A 26637-nucleotide genomic window follows, 5' to 3' on the forward strand; every position below is an offset into this window, starting at 1 on the left:
ATTGCCCCCTTGCAGGAATGGCTATAAATATGTACTGGTGGTCATGGACACTTTTACAAAATGGGTGGAAGCATTTCCAGCCCGCACCAACACCGCGAAAACCACAGCCAAGATCCTAACCCACCACATCTTTACAATATGGGGACTCCCCCGCAGCATTGAATCGGACCAAGGTTCTCATTTTATGGGACGTGTCATGCAGAACGTCCTCACAATATTTGGCATCACCCAAAAATTCCACATTGCGTACCACCCACAGTTGAGTGGTATCGTGGAGCGCATGAATCGGACCCTAAAAACCACCCTCAGAAAAACGGTCCAGCAGAACAACACCACTTGGGGCTCAGTCCTCCCTTTTGCGCTGATGTTTTTGCGTAACACTGTTTCCACCTCCACAGGTTACACCCCACACACTCTCATGACCGGACGCCCCATGAAAGGGACAGAATACTTGTTAGGTTTAGAACTGACCAGCCCCGAAGTAACGGCCCTCACCCACGAGAAAGCCGTGGAACAATTAGTTGCTAATGTAAAAACGGCTCAGTAAGCAGCCGCAGTAAAATTGGGCACCAAAAAGAAACAGAGCAAGGCTTGTTTCGATAAGGCAGTACATGCAACGGAGTACGATATCGGCCAGCAAGTGATGTTGTCCGTATATAACCCCAGCACATTCCTGTCACCAAAATATTCAATTGCGGATAAAGTAAGCCCATCCGTTTACAAAATAAAGTACCCCAATGGTAAGACTGCGTGGTTTCATATAAACCAGTTAAAGGCTTATGGAACACAGTCGAACCACGCACACCACGTCATGCTTGATGCAGCAGACCACACCACGCCCACAGCCAACGTAACCCGACCAACCCCCACGACGTCCAGCCCAGCCACGGATTCGACCTCGACTCCACCCCCGAAATATACACTCCGCCCCGGAACGCCCACAGACTGCAGCAGCAGAGACAGCGACTGTAACTCGGACGATAGCCACAGCACACCTCCCTACTATCCCCATGCAACCGGACCCACACCTAGCGACTCCGACTACGATCCAAGTGATCCCTTCCTGATCACTTTTCTAAATCAATCCCACCACCGATCACCGAACCATATGGACAACCACGACTTTGTCCCCACACAACTCGACACAAATTATTGGCACCGCGACAACTCCTACAGACTCGTCCACAACGACGAGAGCAACCCCAACTCACACCAAGCAGCCCTTTCAGCCCTAATCCACTCCAGAATTTGGCACCCGGGAGAAGGTGACGACCTCGGGTCTGACTCCCAAACCGCCAACCCGTTTGCGACCCTGTTCGCAACTGAGAACTGAGGTGTCCACATGATGTTTAAAGGAAACGCTTGGGAAAAGTGTTATCCTTCCTGATGGAACCTGCAGGATGTTTTATGTTGTTCGTACGTTTGTTTAGTGTTGTTTGTCCGACAGGAGAATGTTTTTCCAGCCGCATGTTCAGCGTAACTAACTTATCTGCAGATACCTGGTCAACAGACCACACGCTGGTTCAGTGGAACTAGCTTTTCAGCTGATACTTGTTCGGGTATCAAACACCCGATCGTAACTGCCCTTCTGGTTCAAGGGATAGAACCACTATGGCAGCCCCACCATGATGACTACATTTTTGCCCATTCTTGTCGGTTGCTCAGGCAGTGGAGAAACGGCGTGAGACCCGCCCTGCCTGAGGACCCCCCAGCTGGTCAATCACGCTCGGGTAGGGGAGATACGGCACTGGTAGCCGTCCTACCCGGGGACTCCATCCAAATCTTAACCGTCGCGGCCCATATGCACCTCATTTGACATTTTTCATTTCAAAAAGTTTTTGTTTGTTTCGGGAACCTTTAGGTTGCCTGCCATCTGCTATTTACATCCTGGAACATTTGGATGGCAAATCAGCACTGGTCCGTCATTGGGAAGTGTGCCGTGTCCTAAAATTTGTTTTTGAAAAAAAATGAGGGAGTCACACATAAAATAGTGACCAATTATAAGGGAATAATTGGCACCAAAGGACAGACACACTAGCATACCGGATATTAAACAAAGATAGTTACAGATACTATGCTTGTTTTACAGAACTCCAGAAGCTCCAAAATCGGAGAAAATAAAGAGAACTCAAAGAAAGAAAAGGAAAGAGGACAGCCATGAGGACTTCCTTCATCGTGATCAACATTTTTATCTTGGACATTTGGTTGCGCGTGAACGCGATCCCCATGACTTCAAACCTCCCAGCCGTTAATCTTTCACTGCCCGCAGTACCCAGAGCCCAGTCACCAGCGACACTGCATCTTCCTGGTGTGCCAGATTCATAACCTGGTACTCCCTGTCCTACGTGATCGAAGCACTGTTAGCGTTGGCGATACTCTGCTGTGTAGTGCAGACTATGCGCCTACGTAAATGGAGAAGGAGAGCGTACCGCGCTCGAACCCCGGTATATAGAATCAGATTCCCTATATTCGGTTACGACCAGACCCCCGACCCCCACGATCTATAATAAAATAATGAAATGCATTCACTTGCGTTTATTGTTGTAAATACTGTTAGCGTTGGCGATACTCTGCTGTGTAGTGCAGACTATGCGCCTACGTAAATGGAGAAGGAGAGCGTACCGCGCTCGAACCCCGGTATATAGAATCAGACCCCTATATTCGGTTACGACCAGACCCCCGACCCCCACGATCTATAATAAAATAATGAAATGCATTCACTTGCGTTTATTGTTGTAAATAAAGAGATGTACAAAACTTTTCCATGAACAAAAAAATTGTATGATCCTGAGCTTGACTGCCAAGTCAGGAAAGATTATATGAAATGTTGTGATTTTTGTTGTATGATTAGGGAAGATAGAATAATGGAATGTTTAGCGAGGGTAGGATATTAAGGATAAATTAGAGGTTCCAAGTTTGCTATTTTGTAATGCATGTCCCTGTCTGACATAGCGCCCTTAGAATTGTTAGTTAACATTTTTTGTGCATAGCTATGGTCAGAGCAGAGGCCATGTAGGAGGTGTCCCCCCCGGTCAGGGAATGGAAAGTAACAAAATGATGTGAACCTTCACGCTTCGCATTAGGATCACAAGGAGGGAAAGTAGCCATGTAAAATGGCTGACTCCCGATTAGAATGGTCAAACCCCGATTTAAAATGGCGAACGGAAGAGGCTGATGGGAAAATCAGCCAACAGGACTCAAACAGACAGCTGCAGGTAAAACAGTGTATTCGCCTCTGGGGGAGTCAGTCCAGACTGATACCTGCAGCCATCAACATCACAATAACCCAGCCACCTGCATATTAATCAGCCATCCCCGGGAACAATTGCTACACATTAGCAACAGAAAGCCGACCCAGACCTTTCGGCGCCAGCAGGAGCTGACACAAAGAAAGGTAAACGACCACCCCTCGATCAAGGAATCGCTCCAGTATTGGAGAATATCGAACCAAGTGATTGGGATCAAGTCCAATCACTTGGAACCAGGTACAAGGTCCGCCCCGAGAGGCGGGAAGCCCCTGGGGACTATAAGAATAGGGGCCAAGTTCAACTCGACCCTTTTCCTCCTCGCCGCACCCTTCGAGACCCTTGCTGAAAGAGAACGTAAGTTTTACTCCAACGATCGCTACCAGATAGACACTCCTGACTATCGACCTGTACCAGCTTTTGAATCCCGCAGGCTCAGAACCCATTCCAAAGACCATTCGTTTCCCTGACCTGGTGGGCCATTTCCAAAGTTAAATATTGGCCTTTTAGTGGTAGGTAGTAGTTTAGAAGTAGAATTATTGTATAAGTATTAATTGCTGTATATAATAAATGAGCGTTGATTTAACTCTTACTAAGCGGTGTGTTGCATTATTAATCATTACTTGGACTTGAACCATGTGGCGGTATCAGAAAGATACCTGGCGACTCATGAGCAAAGGTGACAGAATTAGAGCAATTAAACTAAGGCTAAAACGAGCAACAGGGTCGGGCCCTAGAACTCCATTTTCCACGACATAGCCAAGGATGGCTAAGCGGTTGGTGCGGAACACGCATTTCTCCTTATTGTATGTGAGATTAAGGAGTTTGGCGGTCTGGAGAAATTTTAGGAGGTTAGCGCCGTGGTCCTGCTGATCGTGGCCGCAGATGGTGACGTTGTCTAGGTACGGGAAGGTGGCCAGCAGTCCGTACCGGTCAACCATTCGGTCCATCTCATGTTGGAAGACCGAGACCCCATTAGTGATGCCGAAGGGAACCCTAAGGAAGTGATAGAGGCGGCCATCTGCTTCGAACGCAGTGTATTGGCGGTCCTCCGGGTGGATGGGGAGCTGGTGGTAGGCGGACTTCAGGTCCACTGTGGAAAAGACATGATACTGTGCAATTTGATTGACCATGTCAGATATGCGTGGGAGGGGGTACGCGTCGAGCTGCGTGTACCGATTAATGGTCTGACTGTAGTCAATGACCATCCTGTGCTTCTCCCCAGTCTTTACTACTACCACTTGGGTTCTCCAGGGGCTGTTGCTGGCCTCAATGATGCCTGCCCACAGGAACCGTTGGGCCTCCGACCTGATGAAGGTCCAGTCCTGGGCACTGTACCGTCTGCTCCTGGTGGCGACGGGTTTGCAATCCGGGGTGATGTTCGCAAATAAGGAAGGTGGATCGACTTTAACGGTCATGAGGTCGCATACGGTGAGGGGAGGTAGGGGTCCGCCAAATTTTAAGGTTAAGCTTTGGAGGTGTCACTGGAAGTCCAGGCCGAGTAACAGGGCAGCGTAGAGGTGGGGGAGGACGTAGAGCCGGAAGTTGCTAAACTCTACGCCTTGGGCGGTGAGGGTCGCGATGCAGTACCCCCAGATTTCCACGGAATGGGATCCGGAGGCCAGGGAGATTTTCTGGGTAACGGGGTGTACCGCGAGGGAGCAGCGCCTTACCGTCGTGGGTGGATGAAGCTCTCTGTGCTCCCGGAGTCAAAAAGGTAGGACGTCTTGTGCCCATCGATTTTCACCGTTGTCGTTGCGGTCGCGAGGTTACGGGGCCGGGACTGGTCCAGATTGATCGAGGCGATCTGCGGCAGATGCTGGGAGGCCCCGGGCTGGTCAGCGGTGGTGGAGGTAGCGGTAGACGATGAACGGCCAGACGAGCTTCCAGACGAGCAGGGGTCCTGAGGCGCCGTCCAAAATGGTGCCGAAGATGACGGCGCCCACGGCGGTGGCATTAAAGATGGCGGTGCCCACGGGCAGCACGTGGCTTGCGGGCAGGAAAATGGCGGTGCCCCTGGGTCGCACGTGGGGGGGTGTAGGAATGCTGAGCCTAGAAACAGCGGCGACCGGCCGGGCCTGGCACACAGAAACAAAGTGTCACTTCTTTCCGCATCCGTTGCAGGTTGCGGAGCAGTGCTGCCGGGGGTGTTTGTTCTGCTCACAAAAATAGCATTTCGGTCCCCCGGGGTAGGCTGCCTGCCGCACGGCGCGGGCTTGTGGTGAGTTGGAGTCGGTAGCTGGTGGGGCCCACGATGCCCATGAGGGTGCCGTGCGGTCGGGGGCGTACGACTGGACGTTACGGGAGGCCACTGTTAACGAGTTCGCGAGCTGCCTGGTTCGCGCAAGATCAAGCGTACCCCCTTCTAATAGGTGCTGGCGGACGTACGCAGACCTCATGCCCATAACGAAGGCATCTCGGATTAAAAGTTCTGTGTGCTGGACTGCCGAAAATGCCTGGCAGTCACAGTTCCTCCCCAAGATGTGCAGGGCACACCAGAAATCGTCTAGGGACTCACGGGGAGTTGCTGTCTCGTGGACAGGAGGTGCCTGGCGTATAGTTGATTGACTGGCAGAACGTAATGTCCCTTCAGGAGCTCCATTGCTTCGGAGTAAGTGGACGCATCCCGGATGAGAGGAAAAATGTCAGGGCTCACCCGTGAATAAAGGACTTAGAGCGTCTGCACGTCTGAGGTTTCCTCAGCGGATGTTCGGAGGTAGCTTTCGAAGCAGGCTAGCCAGTGGTCAAAAGCGGACGTAGTGTTGGCTGCTTGAGTGCTCAGCTGCAGGCGATTAGGCTTGATGCGAAGATCCATTGTTTTAAAAATCTTTGCACAATAAATTGATGCACTATCAATTACCACAAAGACGAAAGTAGTGGAATAATTGAGCCTTTATTGAGCAAAGATGTTGTGCCTCCTGTAGCTGCTACCAGAATGGCTGCAGCACCGGCGAGCACACACATTTATACGCCGCCTACTGGGCGGAGCCAGCAGGCAGGGATTTACCCATGTACCTCTAGTATATGTGTCTTACCGTAATACATATAATACAGCTAGTGGTGACGACCACAAACCTATATCAAAGGCATTACTCTTGATCATATTACTTAATTACTTTAAACCAGTCACCTTCTCTGCTAAGACCGAAACCCTCGACACAAACAGTTCAGTGTTAAATCTAGCCTCAGGTCTTTGAAAGTTTTAAAAAACAGTAAATGTAAATTTTTGGAAGGTGCAACAGATTGATTTAACAGGGGAACCAACTAAACCGGAAAATTTCGGTGTGTCTTGGTTTGATGGCTGATCATTAAAATATTGATTCTCTTGAAGCTAAACAAAAAAAATAGATAAATCAGCATACCCGCACTGAATCGAAGTAATCCTCCCCCTGCCCGTAGTTGCTATGGACACCAGATTTAATAATCAAATTTTTTGGTGAATATGGAATGAACTGGTTGGATTGCTCGAGATGGATATTATTAAAGGTTTAGCTTTACAAATTTATAACATTTCAAGGGAAATATTCCTAGTGAAAGAAGGTGAGGCCTAAAAGGTTGTATATAGTGAAATCATGATGAGTCAAACTACAATAATTGATGAGTTAAACTATGATGATACAAAATTCTGGTATTGTCGAAGTTGTGAACCATTATATATTATATTATATAGTATAGTCAAGACAGAGGTCGATGATAGGTTTCTAGATATTAAAAATATTGAGGGATTTGACATCGTGCAAGAAAATGGCATTGAGGTAGAAGACCAGCCATGATCTATTTGAATCAAGCAGGCTCGAGGAGCTGAATGGCCTATGTTCCTATTCCTCCTGGCAAAATAGCAAATTTCACACAACATTGATCGTGATAAACCAAAATTCCACAATGGTTACTCCAGGTTAGCCCAACTTGTCTAAACTCGTCATATGACCTTAGTGGATTTAGACTACACCAGAACACAAAATCATGGAGTGCTGCATGGACAAGCCATCATTTGACTTTGAGCTCTCACTATGAAAGGATGTGCAATTCTGTAAGCATGGCCAAACCTGTTATTCGGAGAATCATAGAATCACTACGGTGCAGAAGGAGGTCACTCGGCCCATCAGGTCCGCACTGAGCCTCTGAAAGAGCACCCTACCTAAGCCCACGCCCTCACCCTATCCTCATAACCCAGTAACCCCACCTAATCTTTTTGGACACGAAGGAGCAATTGATCATAGCCAATCCACCTAACCTGCACATCTTTGGAGTATGGGAGGAAACCGGGGCACCCGGAGGAAACCTACGCAGACATGGGGAGAACGTGCAAATTCCACACAGACAGTGACCCAAGGCTGCAATTGAACCCGGGTCCCTGGCGCTGTGAGGCAGCAGTGCTAATCACTGTGCCGCCCCAAGAGAAGATGAAGTTGATATAGCAAGTGAAAAACTGGTGCGAAGTAGAAAGCAAAGGAGTGGGATTTTGTCATCAAGTTTGTCCTCCATTGTGAAACAAATCTCGGAACAATTCGACAAACAGGCATTTAGTCCAGGAAGGAAAAGGGTGAGAATGGCCGTCTGTCCTGACGTTGAAGGAACTGTTAACACAGTTCAAGGCAGCTTGGTCAGAGAACACCCCATCTCTGGCCAAATCCTGCAGGAAAATATGTTCTTCAACTGAGGAGGCCAATGGTTCTGCAGAGACCGATGAATGTCTGCCTGCCTGCCTGTTTCCCTAGCTGATGCTGTCAAAGCTGTAGAGGATTTCACACAGCAGCATGAAAACACCAAAAATATTTTTGACTATAATGATGACATGACGGAAAGTACCAGGCAAGTCTGAAAGCAGCAGGATAAGCAGAAAAAGATTACAGAGGTTTCCCAGAGCTAACCCCTGGCCTTTTTCAATGCCAGCCCTGGCCATTTGCAAGTTCAGGTCATTATATGCTGTGAACAAATCGAATAAAGACTTTTCACACACTTAGTAATTTACTGTGTTGTCATTCAGCATTTAAACCTGTTGTTTTTGACACGGTCCATGTTTGTCGGCATATTGGGTGACATAGAGATAGATGCATTTGTGTGGGAATGGGACCTCCTTGGCTATTACAAAGCATTGCTTACCAAAGATTCAGAGGCAATTTCCCTTAGATTCAGCTCATCGAGATTTTAATGCAAATATCCCTACTTTAATTTTCAAATTATAAGCATGAATAATTAGTGGAGAAACAAGTTTTTTCTCAATAGGCAGAAGTACAGTAGAGTTCATCGTGCTGGAAAACACATGATAGAGATGTGTGGAGAGTGTGTACATGAGATTGAATGTTATTACGTAAATCTTCTCCCTCAAAGAAAATCGTCAGTAATTTTTAAAGTCACCTCTGTTACAAAATCTGGTTTGCTGTGATTTTATTTTTGTTGTTGTTGCATGTATTAATAATCAAATGCTTAGTATATGATCAGTTTAAGTTCGTTCCCTCTGCTCTTCATTTCAATTACTTTTCTTCACCTGTTACAAGGTCTCTATTCAGGACTGCTTTTGAGGTGACAGCTGTTGGCCAGCCGTTGCTAGTTTTCTATGTTTATGTTATTATGATATGCTTGCCAATTCTCTCCACTCCTACTGTGACTTCTTTATATTATTTCAATTATCCTTGGGAAGATTTTCAAGACTGGAGCTTTGTCTGGTCTCTGCATTTTTGGTAAATGCTCTGTGTTATTGTATTTATGTGAATACTTTTCTAGCTGCCAGGAAGTGACAGTGGTTACAGTCTGAAGCCCTGATTCATGACTCCAAAGCCAAATCCAGAGACTCCTGCGCAACAGCAAAATATTCAACCACATCAAGCCTTACGATTCATAAAAAAACCACACATTTGAATTACTAAATGTGTACTTCCATTGCAGGGTGGCAAAACAAATCCTAAAGAGGCCTGCCAAATTTTCTGCAAGCTGTTTTTTATTTACAGAACACGGAAACAACCTATGGAATTTTAAGCTGGACATTAAGACTTGCTACAGAAATTAAAGCAACTCTTCTAAATTAGTTATTCTTACTTACAAGTTTTGGTACTGAAATTATGTAAAATGTAAACCTATAACTAGTTCTTCTGTCCAAGCTATGCATTAGACTTCCTGTGACAAGATGAATATTCAATATGAACTTCAAAGTAGCAGTCAAAAAGCTTTAAATATACCTGAAAAAGATTACTTTTTATGTATGCCTTTGTTTGCAAAACATAACACAGACATTCTGAAACAAATTCTTTAGGTTTCTCAGACAATCATGGAAACAAGAAACTAGCACAGGAAGATTAATGGCTCAGTGACTTACACTTAATGCTGGGATTTGAACCACTGTCCTCAGAGTGTTCGCCTGGGCTTCGGGGTTAAAAGTGGATGATAAGGGAATAGTGTAGATGGGCTTTATAGTGGTTTCACAGGTCAGCGCAACATCGAGGGCCGAAGGGCCTGTACTACGCTGTAATGTTCTATGTTCTATGGACTATATATAGGAGACAGAGATCTGGTTTAAGACCCTTCAAAACCCTCGTTCTCATGAGGGAAACAATGGGCACAAACTTATTGGTGGGATGCCAAACCTGAATTTGTTAATGATTTATTGATTTCAAACAATTATTTCAATGTATATGGTTCACAGGAACGAAAAATGTTTTGCTTGCTCCTTTTCATTGCGATGCATGCTCTAAAATAGCACAATTCGTCTGACGAGAATCATGACTGTTGGCAAGACTGCCTATGTATTAATCACACTGTGGCATAGCCAGGAAAACAGCTATAACATTTTTAAAACAAACTTTACAATGTCAAATCATAACTAAAACTATTTAAGGAAGAGACATGGGACGAAATTCTCCGGTATCGGCACAATGTCCGCCGACCGGCGCCAAAAACGGCGCAAATCAGTCGGGCATCGCGCCACCCCAAAGGTGCGGAATCCTCTGCATCTTGGGGGGCCCAGCCCTAACCTTGAGGGGCTAGACCCGCGCCAGACTGATTTCCGCCCCGCCAGCTGGCGGAAAAGGCCTTTGGTGCCCCGCCAGTTGGCGCGGAAATGACATTGCCTGGCGGCGCATGCGCGGGAGCGTTAGCGGCCGCTCATGGCATCCCCGCGCATGCGCTGTGGCGGGAGTCTCTTCCGCCTCCGCCATGGTGGAGACCGTGGCGAAGGCGGAAGGAAAAGAGTGCCCCCACGGCACAGGCCCGCCTGCGGATCGGTGGGCCCCGATCACGGGCCAGGCCACCATGGGGGCACCCCCTGGGGCCAGATCGTCCCGCGCCCCCCCCAGGACCCCGGAGCCCGCCCGCGCCGCCGTGCCCCGCCGGTAAGAGAGGTGGTTTAATCCACGCCGGCGGGACAGGCATCCTAGCAGCGGGACTTCGGCCCACCCGGGCCGGAGAATCGCGGGGGGGGGGGGGGGGGGGGGGGGCCGCCAACCGGCGCGATTCCCGCCCCCGCCGAATCTCCGGTGCCGGAGAAATCGGCAACCGGCAGGGGCGGGATTCACGCCAGCCCCCGGCGATTCTCCGACCCGGAGAATCTCGCCCAACATGTCAACATTTTCTGTTATTTGAAAGTATCTTCCAAATCTGAAGATTTCTGCAATCCCAATTTAGGGGCTGTTTAGCACAGGGCTAAATCGCTGGCTTTGAAAGCAGACCAAGGCAGGCCAGCAGCACGGTTCGATTCCCGTAACGGCCTCCCCGAACAGGCGCCGGAATGTGGCAACTAGGGGCTTTTCACAGTAACTTCATTTGAAGCCTACTTGTGACAATAAGCGATTTTCATTTCATTTCATTCATTTTTCATTTCATTCATTCATTTCATTTAATTTCAAACATTTTTACAAACCCCATTTCCACAATGTCTATGCTGATCGCTGATCTGATGGTTGAGATGAATAAAGTGCTTAAGGCCAAAGTGAATGATTTGGAGAATTGTTCAAGGAGGCAAAATATCCATGTTGTTGGGTTGCTAGGGAGAATGGAAGGCCCAACTGCCACAGAGTATTTTGCGAAGATGTTTGGGAAGGTGGTGGGGGAGGGTGGACTCACATCCCCTCCCGAGCTGGATTGAGCACACTGGACACTCCAATAGAAGCTCCGTCCCAATAAACCACCACAGCTTCCAAGAAAAAGAGTGGGTCCTGAGGTGGGCAAAGGAGCATTGGGACTACAATTCCCAGGTTCGATCCGGGCTCTGGGTCACTGTCCATGTGGAGTCTGCGCATTCTCCCCGTGTTTGCGTGTGTTTCGCCCCTACAACCCAAAGATGTGCAGGCTAGGTGAATTGACCACGTAAATTGCCCCTTAATTGGAAAAATTAATTAGGTACTCTAAAATTAAAAAAGAAAATGTTGGAATAAAAGTGAAGTCTGATTTGGGGTGGTGTACCCTAAGTGTGATTTTTGAGGGGAAAGGCTTTTTTTGATGCGCCGGAGGAGGCGGATCATTTTGTAAAAAAGCATGGGCTGGTTGCGGGTTGAGGCTTTTTTGGATGTTGGAGGTGGGTATGTGGATATGGGGAGTTGTTGGGGTTCCTTGTTCATGTTCACATTTCTTTGTTATTGTATGCGTTGAATGTTTTGCAAGTTAGAGTTGGGTGGAGGGTTTCATTTTATTTGTTATAACTGTTGTGAAAATATTTAGCTCCCTGTTGGAGTACTATGTTTTAAGGTTTTTTTATACTTTGTGTCCTTTTACTGTTAGCATTTTTCTTCACTCTGGGAAGGAGCCGCCCTGCTAGCTGCAGTGTCATGAGTGGTGCGGTGGGGGTGACTGAAGCTCATTATCTTAGTTTTGTTTTCGATAATGAGCTTCGATAATGTTCTATTTGGGGTTAGGTTTATTAGAAGAAGGGTTTAGTAGCTTTTGTTCGCCTTACTGTTTTTTGTCAGTATATTTAGGTGCGGTATTGTTTGAGGGTGGGGAGGGGGGCAGAGGTAGTTTGCTGACGATGACTGCAGATTTTCCTTTGTTTGGTCTTGCTCGTGGGTTTGGAGGCCAGCTTGGGTGTGCCTGGTTGCTGTACTTTCTATCGAACTGCTGGATAATCCCTCTTGGTGGAAATGGCTGATTCCAGATTGAGGGATGTTGGGAGGCTCCCAATTCATTTGGTCACCTGGAATGTCAGGCGGTTGAATGGTCCAGTGGAAAGGTGAAGGATATTTGCTCATTTTAAAAGGTTGAATGCTGATGTGGTGTTTCTGCAGGAGACTCATTTGTGAGTCAGAGACAAGACAAGGTTGTGTAAGGGGTTTGTGGGACAACTTTTTCATTCGGAATTTGATGGTAGGGCCCGGCGTGTGGCGATTTTCATCAATAAAAGGGTTCAATTTTCTGCCGCCAAGATCTCGGCGGTCCCCAATGGAAGACATGTTATTGTTTGTAGGTCTTTGGGGGCACATGGGTGGTCCTGGTTAATGTCTCCAAACTGGGACCGTGAGGGTTTTATCAACAAGCTGCTAGCCTCCATCCCTGATTTGGATTCACATCAGCTAATCTTGGGGGGTGAATTACACTGTGTGCTGGATCACAGGATGGATCGATCCACACCCAAATCTCTGATTCCATCAGGGATGGCAAAGGCATTGTTTTTTTTTAAAAATAATATTTTATTGAAAATTTTTGGTCAACCAACACAGTACATTGTGCATCCTTTACACAACATTATAACAATACAGATAATAATGACCTTTTTTATTTAAACAAGAACAAAAGAAAACAACAACAAATAAATAAATATTAAATAACAAAAATAAAAAACTAGCCCTAATTGGCAACTGCCTTGTCTCAGGCCACCACCCCCCCCCTCCCCCCCCCCCCCCAAGTCCTGGGCTGCTGCTGCTGCCTTCTTTTTCCCCCCATCTATCTTTCCGCAAGATATTCGACGAACGGTTGCCACCGCCTGGTAAACCCGTGAGCCGACCCCCTTAGGACGAACTTAATCCGCTCTAACTTTATGAACCCCGCCATATCATTTATCCAGGTCTCCACCCCCGGGGGCTTGGCTTCTTTCCACATTAGCAATATCCTGCGCCGGGCTACTAGGGACGCAAAGGCCAAAACATCGGCCTCTCTCGCCTCCTGCACTCCCGGCTCTTGTGCAACCCCAAATATAGCCAACCCCCAAGCTTGGTTCGACCCGGACTCCTACTACTTTCGAAAGCACCTTTGTCACCCCCATCCAAAACCCCTGTAGTGCCGGGCATGACCAAAACATATGGGTATGATTCGCTGGGCTTCTCGAGCACCTCGCACACCTATCCTCCACCCCAAAAAATTTACTGAGCCGTGTTCCAGTCATATGTGCCCTGTGTAATACCTTAAACTGAATCAGGCTTAGCCTGGCGCACGAGGACGACGAGTTTACCCTGTTTAGGGCATCTGCCCACAGCCCCTCCTCGATCTCCTCCCCTAGCTCTTCTTCCCATTTCCCTTTTAGTTCGTCCACCATAGTCTCCCCTTCATCCCTCATTTCCCTATATATATCCGACACCTTACCGTCCCCCACCCATTTCTTCGAGATGACTCTGTCCTGCACCTCTTGTGTCGGGAGCTGCGGGAATTCCCTCACCTGTTGCCTCGCAAAAGCCCTCAATTGCATGTACCTGAATGCATTCCCTTGGGGCAACCGATATTTCTCAGTCAGCGCTCCCAGACTCGCGAACTTCCCATCCACAAATAGATCTTTCAATTGCGTTATACCTGCTCTTTGCCACATTCCATATCCCCCATCCATTCCCCCCGGGGCAAACCTATGGTTGTTTCTTATCGGGGACCCCCCCAATGCTCCGGTCTTTCCCCTATGTCGTCTCCACTGTCCCCAAATCTTCAGTGTAGCTACCACCACCGGACTCGTGGTATAGTTCCTTGGTGAGAACGGCAATGGGGCTGTCACCATAGCCTGCAGGCTGGTCCCCCTACAGGACGCCCTCTCTAATCTCTTCCACGCCGCTCCTTCCTCCTCTCCCATCCACTTACTCACCATTGAAATATTAGCGGCCCAATAATACTCACTTAGGCTCGGTAGTGCCAGCCCCCCCCTATCCCTACTACGCTGTAAGAATCCCTTCCTCAATCTCGGAGTCTTCCCGGCCCAAACAAAACCCATGATACTCTTTTCTATCCTTTTGAAAAAAGCCTTCGTGATCACCACCGGGAGGCACTGAAACACAAAGAGGAATCTCGGGAGGACCACCATCTTAACCGCCTGCACCCTCCCTGCCATTGACAATGCTACCATATCCCATCTCTTGAAATCTTCCTCCATCTGTTCCACCAACCGCGTCAAATTTAGCCTGTGCAATGTGCCCCAATTCTTAGCTATCTGGATCCCCAGGTAACGAAAGTCTCTTGTTACCTTCCTCAACGGTAGGTCTTCTATTTCTCTACTCTGCTCCCCTGGATGCACCACAAACAGCTCACTCTTCCCCATGTTCAATTTATACCCTGAAAAATCCCCAAACTCCCCAAGTATCCGCATTATTTCTGGCATCCCCTCCGCTGGATCCGCCACATATAGTAGCAGATCATCCGCATATAAAGATACCCGGTGTTCTTCTCCTCCCCTAAGTATTCCCCTCCATCTCTTGGAACCTCTCAGCGCTATCGCCAGGGGCTCAATCGCCAGTGCAAACAGTAATGGGGACAGAGGACATCCCTGCCTTGTCCCTCTATGGAGCCGAAAATATGCCGATCCCCGTCCATTCGTGACCACACTCGCCACTGGGGCCCTATACAACAGCTGCACCCATCTAACATACCCCTCTCCAAACCCAAATCTCCTCAACACCTTCCACAGATAATCCCATTCCACTCTATCAAATGCTTTCTCGGCATCCATCGCCACTACTATCTTCGTTTCACCCTCTGGTGGGGCCATCATCATTACCCCTAACAGCCTCCGTATATTCGTGTTCAGCTGTCTCCCCTTCACAAACCCAGTTTGGTCCTCATGAACCACCCCCGGGACACATTCCTCTATTCTCATTGCCATTACCTTGGCCAGGACCTTGGCATCCACATTGAGGAGGGAAATTGGTCTGTAGGACCCGCATTGTAGCGGATCCTTTTCCTTCTTTGAGAGAAGCGATATCGTTGCTTCTGACATAGTCGGGGGCAGTTGTCCCCTTTCCTTTGCCTCGTTAAAGGTCCTCGTCAGTAGCGGGGCGAGCAAGTCCAAATATTTTCTGTAAAATTCAACTGGGAATCCGTCCGGTCCCGGGGCCTTTCCCGTCTGCATGTTCCTAATTCCTTTCACCACTTCTTCTACCGTGATCTGTGCTCCCAGTCCCACCCTTTCCTGCTCTTCCACCTTGGGAATTTCCAGCCGATCCAAAAAATCCATCATTCTCTCCCTCCCATCCGGGGGTTGAGCTTCATACAATTTTTTATAAAATGTCTTGAACACTTCGTTCACTCTCTCCGCTCCCCGCTCCGTCTCTCCTTCCTCGTCCCTCACCCCCCCTATTTCCCTCGCTGCTCCCCTTTTCCTCAATTGGTGTGCCAGCAATCTGCTCGCCTTCTCTCCATATTCATACTGTACACCCTGCGCCTTCCTCCATTGTGCCTCTGCAGTGCCTGTAGTCAGCAAGTCAAATTCCGCATGCAGCCTTTGCCTTTCCCTGTACAGTCCCTCCTCCGGTGCTTCCGCATATTGTCTATCCACCCTCAAAAGTTCTTGCAGCAACCGCTCCCGTTCCTTACTCTCCTGCTTCCCTTTATGTGTCCTTATTGATATCAGCTCCCCCCTAACCACCGCCTTCAACGCCTCCCAGACCACTCCCACCTGAACCTCCCCATTGTCATTGAGTTCCAAGTACTTTTCAATGCATCCCCTCACCCTTAGGCACACCCCCTCATCCGCCATTAGTCCCATGTCCATTCTCCAGGGTGGGCGCCCTCTTGTTTCCTCCCCTATCTCCAAGTCTACCCAGTGTGGGGCATGATCCGAAATGGCTATAGCCGTATATTCCGTTCCCCTCACCCTCGGGATCAATGCCCTACCCAACACAAAAAAGTCTATGCGTGAATAGACTTTATGGACATAGGAGAAAAACGAGAACTCCTTACTCCTAGGTCTACTGAATCTCCACGGGTCCACCCCTCCCATCTGCTCCATAAAATCCTTAAGCACCTTGGCTGCTGCCGGCCTCCTACCAGTCCTGGGCTTCGACCTATCCAGCCTTGGTTCCAACACCGTGTTAAAGTCTCCCCCCATTATCAGCTTTCCGGTCTCTAGGTCTGGGATGCGTCCTAGCATTCGCCTCATAAAGTTGGCATCGTCCCAGTTCGGGGCATACACGTTTACCAAAACCACCATCTCTCCCTGTAATTTGCCACTCACCATCACGTATCTGCCCCCGTTATCCGCCACTATAGTCTTCGCCTCGAACATTACCCGCTTCCCCACTAATATAGCCACCCCCCTGTTTTTCGCATCCAGCCCCGAATGGAACACCTGCCCCACCCATCCTTTGCGCAACCTAACCTGGTCTATCAGTTTCAGGTGCGTTTCCTGTAGCATAACCACATCTGCTTTAAGTTTCTTAAGGTGTGCGAGTACTCGTGCCCTCTTTATCGGCCCGTTAAGCCCCCTCACGTTCCACGTGATCAGCCGAGTTGGGGGGCTTCCCACCCCCCCCCCCCCCCTTGCCGGTTAGCCATCATCTTTTTCCAGCTTCTCACCCAGTTCCCACGCAGCTGTATCTCTCCCAGACGGTGCCCCCCCCGCCCATCCTTTCCCGTACCCACTCCCCCCTTTCCCCAGCAGCAGCAACCCAGTAATTCCCCCCTCCCCTCCCCCCCTGCTAGACCCCCCGCTAGCGTAATTACTCCCCCCATGTTGCTCCCAGAAGTCAGCAAACTCTGGCTGACCTCGGCTTCCCCCCGTGATCACGGCTCGCACCGTGCAACGCCCCCTCCTTCCTGCTTCTCTATTCCCGCCATAATTATCATAGCGCGGGAACCAAGCCCGCGCCTCTCCCTCGGCCCCGCCTCCCATGGCCAACGCCCCATCTCCTCTCCCTCCCCCCATCACCACCTGTGGGAGAAAGAAAAGTTACCATACCGCAGGATTAAAACATAAAACCCCTCTTCGCCCCCCCCATTCGCCCCACCACTTTGTCCAAACGTTCATTTTCATAATCCAATCATTCCAATTTTTCTTCTACAATAAAAGTCCACGCTTCATCCGCCGTTTCAAAGTAGTGGTGCCTCCCTTGATATGTGACCCACAGTCTTGCCGGTTGCAGCATTCCAAATTTTATCTTCTTTTTGTGAAGTACCGCTTTGGCCCGATTAAAGCTCGCCCTCCTTCTCGCCACCTCCGCACTCCAATCTTGATAAACGCGGATCACCGCGTTCTCCCATTTACTACACCGAGTTTTCTTCGCCCATCTAAGGACCATTTCTCTATCCTTAAAACGGAGGAATCTCACCACTATGGCTCTGGGAGTTTCTCCTGCTCTCGATCCTCGCACCATAACTCGGTATGCTCCCTCCACCTCCAACGGACCCGTCGGGGCCTCCGCTCCCATTAACGAGTGCAGCATCGTGCTCACATATGCCCCGACGTCCGCCCCCTCCACACCTTCAGGAAGGCCAAGAATCCTCAAGTTGTTCCTCCTTGCGTTGTTTTCCAGTGCCTCCAACCTCTCCACAGATCGTTTCTGGTGTGCCTCCTGTATCTCCGACTTCACCACCAGGCCCTGTATATCGTTCTCATTCTCTGCTGCTTTCGCCTTCACGACCCGAAGCTCCTGCTCCTGGGTCTTTTGTTCCTCTTTCAGCCCTTCAATCGCCTGTAATATCGGGGCCAACAACTCTTTCTTCATTTCCTTTTTTATCTCCTCCACGCAGCGTTTCAAGAACTCTTGTTGTTCAGGGCCCCATATGAAACTGCCACCTTCCGACGCCATCTTGGTTTCTGCTTGCCTTCCTTGCCGTTGTTCCAAAGGATCCGCTGCAATCCGGCCACTTTCCTCTCCTTTTTCCATCCGTGTCCAGGGGGAACACCCTTCTGGTTTACCGCACGATGTTTTTAGCCGTCAAAATTGCCGTTGGGGCTCCTAGCAAGAGCCCAAAAGTCCGTTCCACCGGGAGCTGCCGAAACGTGCGACTCAGCTGGTCATCGCCGCACCCGGAAGTTCGGCAAAGGCATTGTTGGTTGTCATGGAGCAGGTCCAAAACGGGGCAGATTCGTGGCGTTTTTTGAACCCAGATGATAAAGATTTTTCTTTTTTCTCATATGTCCACCAGGTAGATAGGTCTCTCCTCCCTTTGGTGGAGAGGGTGGGTCACTCGGCGATTGTGATTTCAGACTGTGCCCCACATTTTGTGGATTTAGCGCAAGATCTAGTCCCTCTCAACGTCTGCCATGCAGATCGGATACGACATTGTTCGCAGACGGAAGACTTTGCGAACCCATGTCCACCGCCATTGGGGAATACATTAAATTTAATAAAATCTCGCCTTTTACATTTTGGAAAGCCGTTAAAGTGGTTATCGGGAGGGAGATACTTTCTTACAAAGCACACATCGAAACGACTGCGAGGGTGGAGCGGCAGAGGCTGGTGGGCTCCATCCTTGAGGTGGACCATCAAAACTCGCTCGCCCCAACCCCGGAGTTAAAAGCTGCAGACACAATTTGAATTACTATGAACGAGTAAGGGGGTGGGGCCAGCTGCAACGTTCGAGGGGTATATTTTATGAACACGAGGAGAAGGTCAGTTGCCTTTTAGCGCATCAGCTGAGGCAACTTCCCAGGAGATTGTACAGATAAGGGACTTGAGTGGCAGTCTGGTTTCCGCCCCGCTTAAGGTCAACAACACAGCTGAAAAAAATAATCTGTTCACTTCCCCACCAACCTAATCTCCAAGGACTTGATTCTTTTCATTGGGAAATGCAATAAAGCATTTTCTTTTTAAGCAGAGGGAAGTTATTTGATATATCTTTCAGGTCTTTCCAAGTCACTTGCCCCAACCTACTGACTTAAGCAGGAAGACAACTAATCCCAGGGCCCTGCCAATGTTGTTTTTCAGGGAGAGAAACAAAATGAAAGTGTCTCTCCTTCCATCTCTTTCTCAGATTCCATTCATCACCTTCCTCTAACAGTAAAACTAACATGGAACGTCCTGTGTGATGATTTGTGGGTGCAAATCAATGGTGTGACACTATGCAACTTAATTTGCTGAAACCCCAAGCACAGAACCGTGTGCTGCATTTTAATCAAGACAAGTACAACACCAGCAATTTTTTGTTCACTGCTTCATCTTCCCAGTTGTGCTATTGGAAACTTTTAGAAAATACTTTTTCATTATCATTATGAATTGTCAAATGAAACATGCATCTCACATCCCTAAATAGCTGTGCTATTGTGTTATGTTACACTTCATATCAATGTGTTGCAAGGATACAGTACACTCAAGGCTATTTCTTTAATGTTTAAAATTTCCGTCTGAGTATCAGTTATTCGTTTTGACTCAATGCCATGTATTTCCTTACTGCACCATTTATTTCTTCATTGCTGCACAATGGAGTGTCAGCCACCAAGGAGGTATTAAGGAGGTAGAGTGAATTACAGACAAGGAGGAAAGAATGCAGTGCAGCATTTCACTTAATGCACTTTGGTAAAGGAAAATAAATACATAATTTCTTATCGAGTTTGGCAAACTATCTACTATATAGGTAGGAAACAGCTTCTGGCAGGGAGAGTTCATCAAATTAAGTCTTCTGCCAACTAAAATAAATGTTTTTAATTTGCTGAATAGAGGATATTATTGGAAAGAAGAAGGGGATGGGTAAGAGACCGTTTTCACACTTGCGTCAACTCAAAAACATTACCTTGTCCTTAATAACACTGTTGCAATAGCATTGAGAATAACATAAGAATTATAGATGATATATAATTGAATTCATTTCTTTTAAAGCCTTACTTATAAGTAAAAAGCCATATAAACACTTTGATAAACTTGGACGATACCAGTGCACCACTGACTGAATAACAAGTTTGCAGTTCTTTGTAACATCTACCTTAATAAATTAAACATACCTTTCACATTTCATTCTGGTAACAGGAATAATCCAATTTGGAGGTATTAATAAAGCAAAATGCCACAGTAAATTACTTTTTGGTATGTATAGTCATGAATGAACATACAGTTACAGCATACCTAAACACCTATAATCCAATGAAAGGAAATGTTATACTGGTGAAAACGATCAAACTGGTAAGTCAGCATTGAAAGACAGAGGCTGATTCAAATATAGTTCTCAGCTTGCATCTATTGGCTGGTGAACTAAATTTAAGACTGAGAATGAAAAATCACTTACATAACATGAATAGAATGCAAGACCCAGTGTGGCTGTGCAGACACGATGAGCCAAAAGGCCTCCTTCTGCACCGTAACAATTCTGTGATTCTGAGTGGATAGTCATAAGTAGGTATCAACATTCCATAAATGCTCAAACTCTTAGTTACATGTGAAGTGAAACTGAAATTTGTATTAACAAAAAGGTCAAAAAGGGATTGACTTATCTAGGCTGTGGTTCAAAACCATTTAGCTCCACAAGTGTAACAACTCACAGGTAGAGCCTTTAAAAAATGTTGTTTGAAAATAAAGGGCCTTCCAGATATGGTAATAAATCCTCATATATGCCCCATTCCCAGACTGTGCTTGATTAGCTGGTTTCAACAAGGACAATACAATGAACCTAAAGTTGGAAGGCAGAAAAGAAATAATCCCCAGGGTGCCTGTTCCTTACTGCCATCTATCAATAGCTACTGCCAACCAAGCATGGACCCTATATTCTCACTGGTCAACTACCCAAATTACATCAACTATCTGGATTTGTACATTAAGAATGATAGTGCCAGGACATTGCACCCCCTGTTGGACTGCTGCAGAGCAAGAGATCCTGTGGGAGGGAAAGGAAGGGGAAAAGTGCCTTTACCTGCAGGAAGCTTTGCTTCTATAACATAGCAGTAAATAGCAGCTCCATTTTATGAAGCTAAAATGAGCTGCAATCAGAGACATCCTTCATTCTACCAGAGACATTTTGCGTAGACCAATCAGAGACATTTTCTATTCCACCAGAGACTCCTTCCATTCTACCAATCAGAGAATTAGAGATAGTTTCAATCCTACCAATCAGATGTTTTCCATGTTCTGTGTGTAATTTAAATTGAACATGAGTGTGTCCTTATGTTACTGAATCTTTATACACTTCACAGAAGTACAGTGCATCTGATCGCTTCAGAAAATATATGTAGGGCGTGATTCACCCCAAAAATGACTGAGGGTCCAACTTTACGGCCGCATCACGCTTGAGCAAGAGCCATCGTGGCTGTTAGATCACGGGATAGGCCAAAATTGGGAACTGTGCCAGGTGGTGATTGGTTTGTGATCTAACCGGCCCGCTCCTGTTGGTGAAATCAGGATCTCGCCATGGCGTGACACCAATAATCACCACTTAAAGCCAAACTCCATACAATTATTGGGAACGGCCCCGTATCTAACCACCTCCCCAGCAAGTGGTGACATGGATGCCGATTCGCACACCATTTTAAAAACGTGAAGCTGGAGGAATGGCTGCGGTGGGGTTCCGAGGAGGTGAGTAGCCAAAAACGCTCCCGGGCAATGAACACGTGACTACTGGGCTTACTGCCCCAGTGCTCGGGGTCGGGGAGCTGCCAGCGGGGGTGTGGTGGGTGCATAAGAGCCCACGAGTCCGCCATGCCACCCCCTAGATCTTGCGTACCTAGAACAGGTGCAACACCAGCCCCTACCTGTCTGTCCCACCGACTATCCATAACTCCACTGACCGTGGAGGCCTCTGGCCACTCGTCTGAAGGCCATTGTTAATAGGAAATTGGCAATTGTAGTTAAGTGAGCACTTCACAGCTCCCAAGTGGATTCCCGTGGGGAGACTTGTCATGTGGTATCTTTTGCCTGGCATCCCAATCAGACCGTGATGCCTGAACACTGTGCCTGAACACTACAGGAAGCAACACCACAGATGAAGCAGCCGACATTCGAACACCCAGGGGCTGGGCCCAAGCACCAGGGACACTTCCACGACCAGAGGGTTGGTGTGTGCGCCCGGTCCAGGTAACATTGTGTGCAGGTCCTCACAAATGCACTTGTGGGCTGCAGCTTGTGAGATGCCGCACAACTCCCCATTCTAGCCCGTGTGATGAGGAAATATGGATGCCCTGTTTGCCTGAGAAGCTAAAAATATAAACTTTGATATGGACCGGGCCCCAACAAGAAGCTGAGTGCTCGCTCACACCCGTCACATGCAGCTGGTGTGCCTGAAGAGGGGAGAGGGGGAGGGGGGGGGTGAATCCAGGACCACCATGCTCAGGGGACTGTTGAAGAGGTTTTGAGGTCGGCCTGCATTGTAGAAGAAAGTGCCAGAACCGTCATATTTCTTGGGTGCAAGTTTTTTAATGCTGTACATATGTGTCCCCAACTGTCCCTAGCCCCCAATGGTGCCGGCCCCCTTTCCCACCTCTCCCAACCCATCCTCCCACCTCTTGCCCTCCTCACCCCCCTACGTCCCATTGCCCCCTCACCCACCATGCCCCCAGTGCCCTCTCAGTGATCTGCTTGGCCTTCCATGATCTACCGTTGCATCTGGTGTCCCCAGATTGTACATCAGAGGTGGAGGCAGCCTACTGCATACCGCACCCCATGGCCTTTGATGCCCCTAGCAGGTGTCCTTTGGGTGCCCGGGGGCCAGAGGTACCCGACCAACCTGCTGGTGACATTGTGCCACCCTGTTCTGGGCGCTGACTCCGAGACGTGCCACTGTTGGCGGGCGGGGGAGGGAGGTGGCCTCAGGGATCTGGTGGCTGCCGATGCCACTCCATAGGGTGGATCCACGTTGGCACCCAGCGCTCCCTCCTCCCAGTCGGTGCCTATAAGGCCCTGGGCATAACCTCAGGATGGAGGGGCAGCTGGATTGAACCCTGTCTGCCCCTGTGGCATTTGGGTCTGCCAGCCCTGGCAGCTCCGCAATATCTGCACCATGGCGTCGGCGGCCTCGGCGATAATCCTCAATGACTGGGGCATGCTTTGGAGCACCCTGGAAAGGACCAGCTATGACAAGGACACGTACCCCCGGCTACAGGCGGGACATGCTCTGGAATGTCTCAGCAATGCCCACCTGAGACTGGGACATGCTCCGCAGTGCCTCAGAAAGTTTCAGCTGGGACTAGGGCAGGTCCTCCATCATGTCAGACATGCTACTGAGGCCCTCAGCCATGGTCATCATTGACTGAACCACACCTTGGATGCCACCACTCATGCTGCTGACGTTGTGCACCAGGCAGTTGCTACCCTAGCAGTGTTAGCCTCTGTGACATGCATTGCCGCTGCTATTTCCTGCGCCTGGAGCCTCTGGGATTCCTCCAATCGGCCAAGGACCTGCTAAAGTGTCACTGACGTCCCCCTCTGAATATCACGGCCACACCCTATGGACTGCATCAGCTCTGGGTAAGCCTGGTCCACAGGCTCAGCATCTGACAGGAACGAGCTGGGTCCTGGGATCCAGCAGACCTCCGACTGCTGTCTTGCCTGGGTGTTCCTGCCTACACTTGTGTGGTGCTCACCAGTATATGAAAAAATGAAAATCGCTTATTGTCACAAGTAGGCTTCAAATGAAGTTACTGTGAAAAGCCCCTAGTCGCCACATTCCGGCGCCTGTTCGGGGAGGCTGGTACGGGAATTGAACCGTGCTGCTGGCCTGCCTGGGTCTGCTTAAAAAGCCAGCGATTTAGCCCAGTGTGCTAAACCAGCCATATATGCTGAGCCACTGGACAGAACCGTCAGATGGAGATCCTGAGGGATAATGGTCATGTGGTCAGTAGAGGGGAAGGATCGTTCTGTATGGCATTAACATCTCATGTGTGACAGGCCATCTGGGTGGTGGCCAATGGATCCACACTTCTGCGCCATATGCCAACGTCTACGTCGGTAACTGACCAGTCCTTGGCCACCCCGTGACCTCCAGGGCCCGTTCCTCGTAGAGAGCGAGGACTCTGATGTCCAGCACCCCGCCGTTTGTCTGGCTCTCTCTCGTCTGTTGTGGGCCAAATTCTCCTGTGGGGACACACAGATGACATTATGAGCCGGTCGCTTCTTCCATCGTAGAGTGAGGGGGGGGAGGGGGGGGGGGGGGGGGGAGGAGAGAGAGATGAGGGGCAGGCGTGGGCAGCACTGCATGCTACTGGGCGAGGTTAGTGCCAGGTCGAGACGGGGGTGGCAGGCGGGGCTGGTGTGGGATCGGTTTAAGTGGTGCTCCCCCTTGTTGGCTGGGAGCTGACTGGAGAAACAGCCGGCGGGGTCATCATTTGCGGTTGAAGCCCTTGGGTCTTCGATAAGTGAATCAATTAACATTTGATACCGGCGACGTCCTCGCCAGGGCGAGCATTGGGAAGCTCACGGCAGTTCTCGATCGCTACCACACTTAGAAACTTTTCCATTAAATCGCATCCTAAGTGTCATTTACGGCGGGTTTGCCGGGGTGATTCACGACAGATTTGTTTGGTACGATCCAGATCAGTATTCACCCACATGTAGTCATTTATTTGGAGCTTGGGGAGTTATTTACTGGTAAATCCCCAGGCTTAGAATTTTTTTCTGTAATGGGAGACTAAAACTTATCAGACAGCGTGACCCCACACAGACACTGACAACACCCCTAACCCCCGATGTGAAACCTACCCCCCGCCCCCACCGCCATCACTACAAGTCCGCTTGACCAATCCCCTCCAACCCCCTGAAGTCCCGCCCCTTAGCAGTGCCCCTGGCACCTGGGCACTGCCCTGCATGGTCCCCCACCAGCCGGTGGGCTCAAATGGCCTCCGAGCCCCCCCATGTGGCCATCACGCCTGGTCTCTGCTTGTAGAGACCAGTACTAATCCACGCCCGAGTGAGGCTTTGCAGGTGCAGCCGGTGACGACTGGGAACCGGGAGATTGCTGTTTCAAACGGGCTGCACATATTTAGATGAGCCGAATGGTTCATTTAAATATGATTATCTCGATCACGCCCAACGAGGGGATCGTGCCATGTGTAGTGAGTCGGGTAACTCAAAATTGGCTCGACAGGATCATCGCCGGGCACATTGTGGTAGGAAAATCGCACCTGTTGTTTTGAAACTGTACACTTACAAAACAAAGATGTACCTTCCCACACTGAACCAAATATGTACTTTGTGCTTCAATCTTAATGGCCACTATTATAAGATGGATATCCTTTTTATATGTGCAAAAATTATTTTGGTTACATGTTCAGCTTCTTTGAGAAATAGGTGAAAAAACAAGCATCATACCATCTTTCTTACAAGCCTTCAGGAAATGTGGAATCATCTGTATAATATCTGTGGCCTTGTCCCTCACCACTTGTTCTTCATCTTGTAGAAGGATGAAAATACATTTCCACAGTGTTAAAGTATCCAGAATATCTGTATCACAAAAAGGGGTTTATAATTACACAATGACAGGGATCTGAAATAATCCTGTTGCAAATGTAGAAATATTTAAAGGAGAATTTTTATTAGCTGCATTTATAACAAGGTTTTTTTTCTTTCCAGGACCCCCAATCAATTTCTGATTGGTTGTAAGGCTACTTTTGCATACCTCAATTAAGTGATCAAAACTCATCTGTGAGATTATACAATAAAAATCAGCAGGCTATTTCACTGTAAAAGATACAGTATTCTATTATCAATTAACGTGCAAATACTTAGAGGCTTAGAAATTACTTTGCAACAGCCTATTTATCCTCCAGGCATCTTGCCAATAAAGATGATTTCAATGCTGGGCTGCCAAATTACTGTCAGTGGTCCTCAGTCTTGGGGCGATAGGAGTAGAAATGGGGGTAAGCATAAAGAAATGGTGAATGGGGTAATTGAGTGCAGGGTGGGGGGGGGGGTTTGGGGCAGTGGAGAGGATTGATCAAGAGAGATAAGGCCACTACGCAAGGGATTATGGGGAAGCACAACTGAGAGGAAAATGAGTCTCGATCAGGATAGTGAAAGCGGACAGAAGGGGGGAAATCATGAGTGAGAAGGGAGCAACGATCAGGAATGGGAGATGAAGTGTTATCGGTATAGGGAAGGGCTTTGGGAGGAGGAGACAAGAATGCGTGGAGTGTCTTGTAATGATCTTCGGGACTGCAGTGAAACCAGAAGTTGCTCCAACATCAGCTGAGTATTTGAAAAAAAAAGATCTTTTTAGTGTTTCCAGCCTTCCCTTTCGGGATCCACCTTTAGGGACGGCTAGTTGGGTGGCGTGTAGACCATGTTTTCCTTTTTTTTTTGAAAATATTTTATTAAAGCATTTGTAATTTTGACCATGTTTTCCTAAACACTACTAAATGGAT

General features: G+C 48.5%; 1 protein-coding gene across 5 annotated transcripts in view; it reads right to left on the bottom strand.

Annotated features, from left to right (window-relative positions):
• Positions 1-26637, bottom strand: part of thada (THADA armadillo repeat containing) — an 820576-nt gene that overhangs the window by 122823 nt on the left and 671116 nt on the right. For all 5 annotated transcript variants that reach the window (XM_072510451.1, XM_072510443.1, XM_072510470.1 and 2 more), the window contains one exon: positions 25586-25717. In XM_072510451.1, the coding sequence (XP_072366552.1) occupies positions 25586-25717 (132 nt within the window). The remainder of the gene's footprint in view (positions 1-25585; positions 25718-26637) is intronic.

Source organism: Scyliorhinus torazame, chromosome 1 (genome assembly GCF_047496885.1).
Source record: "Scyliorhinus torazame isolate Kashiwa2021f chromosome 1, sScyTor2.1, whole genome shotgun sequence".
Taxonomy (NCBI): domain Eukaryota; kingdom Metazoa; phylum Chordata; class Chondrichthyes; order Carcharhiniformes; family Scyliorhinidae; genus Scyliorhinus; species Scyliorhinus torazame.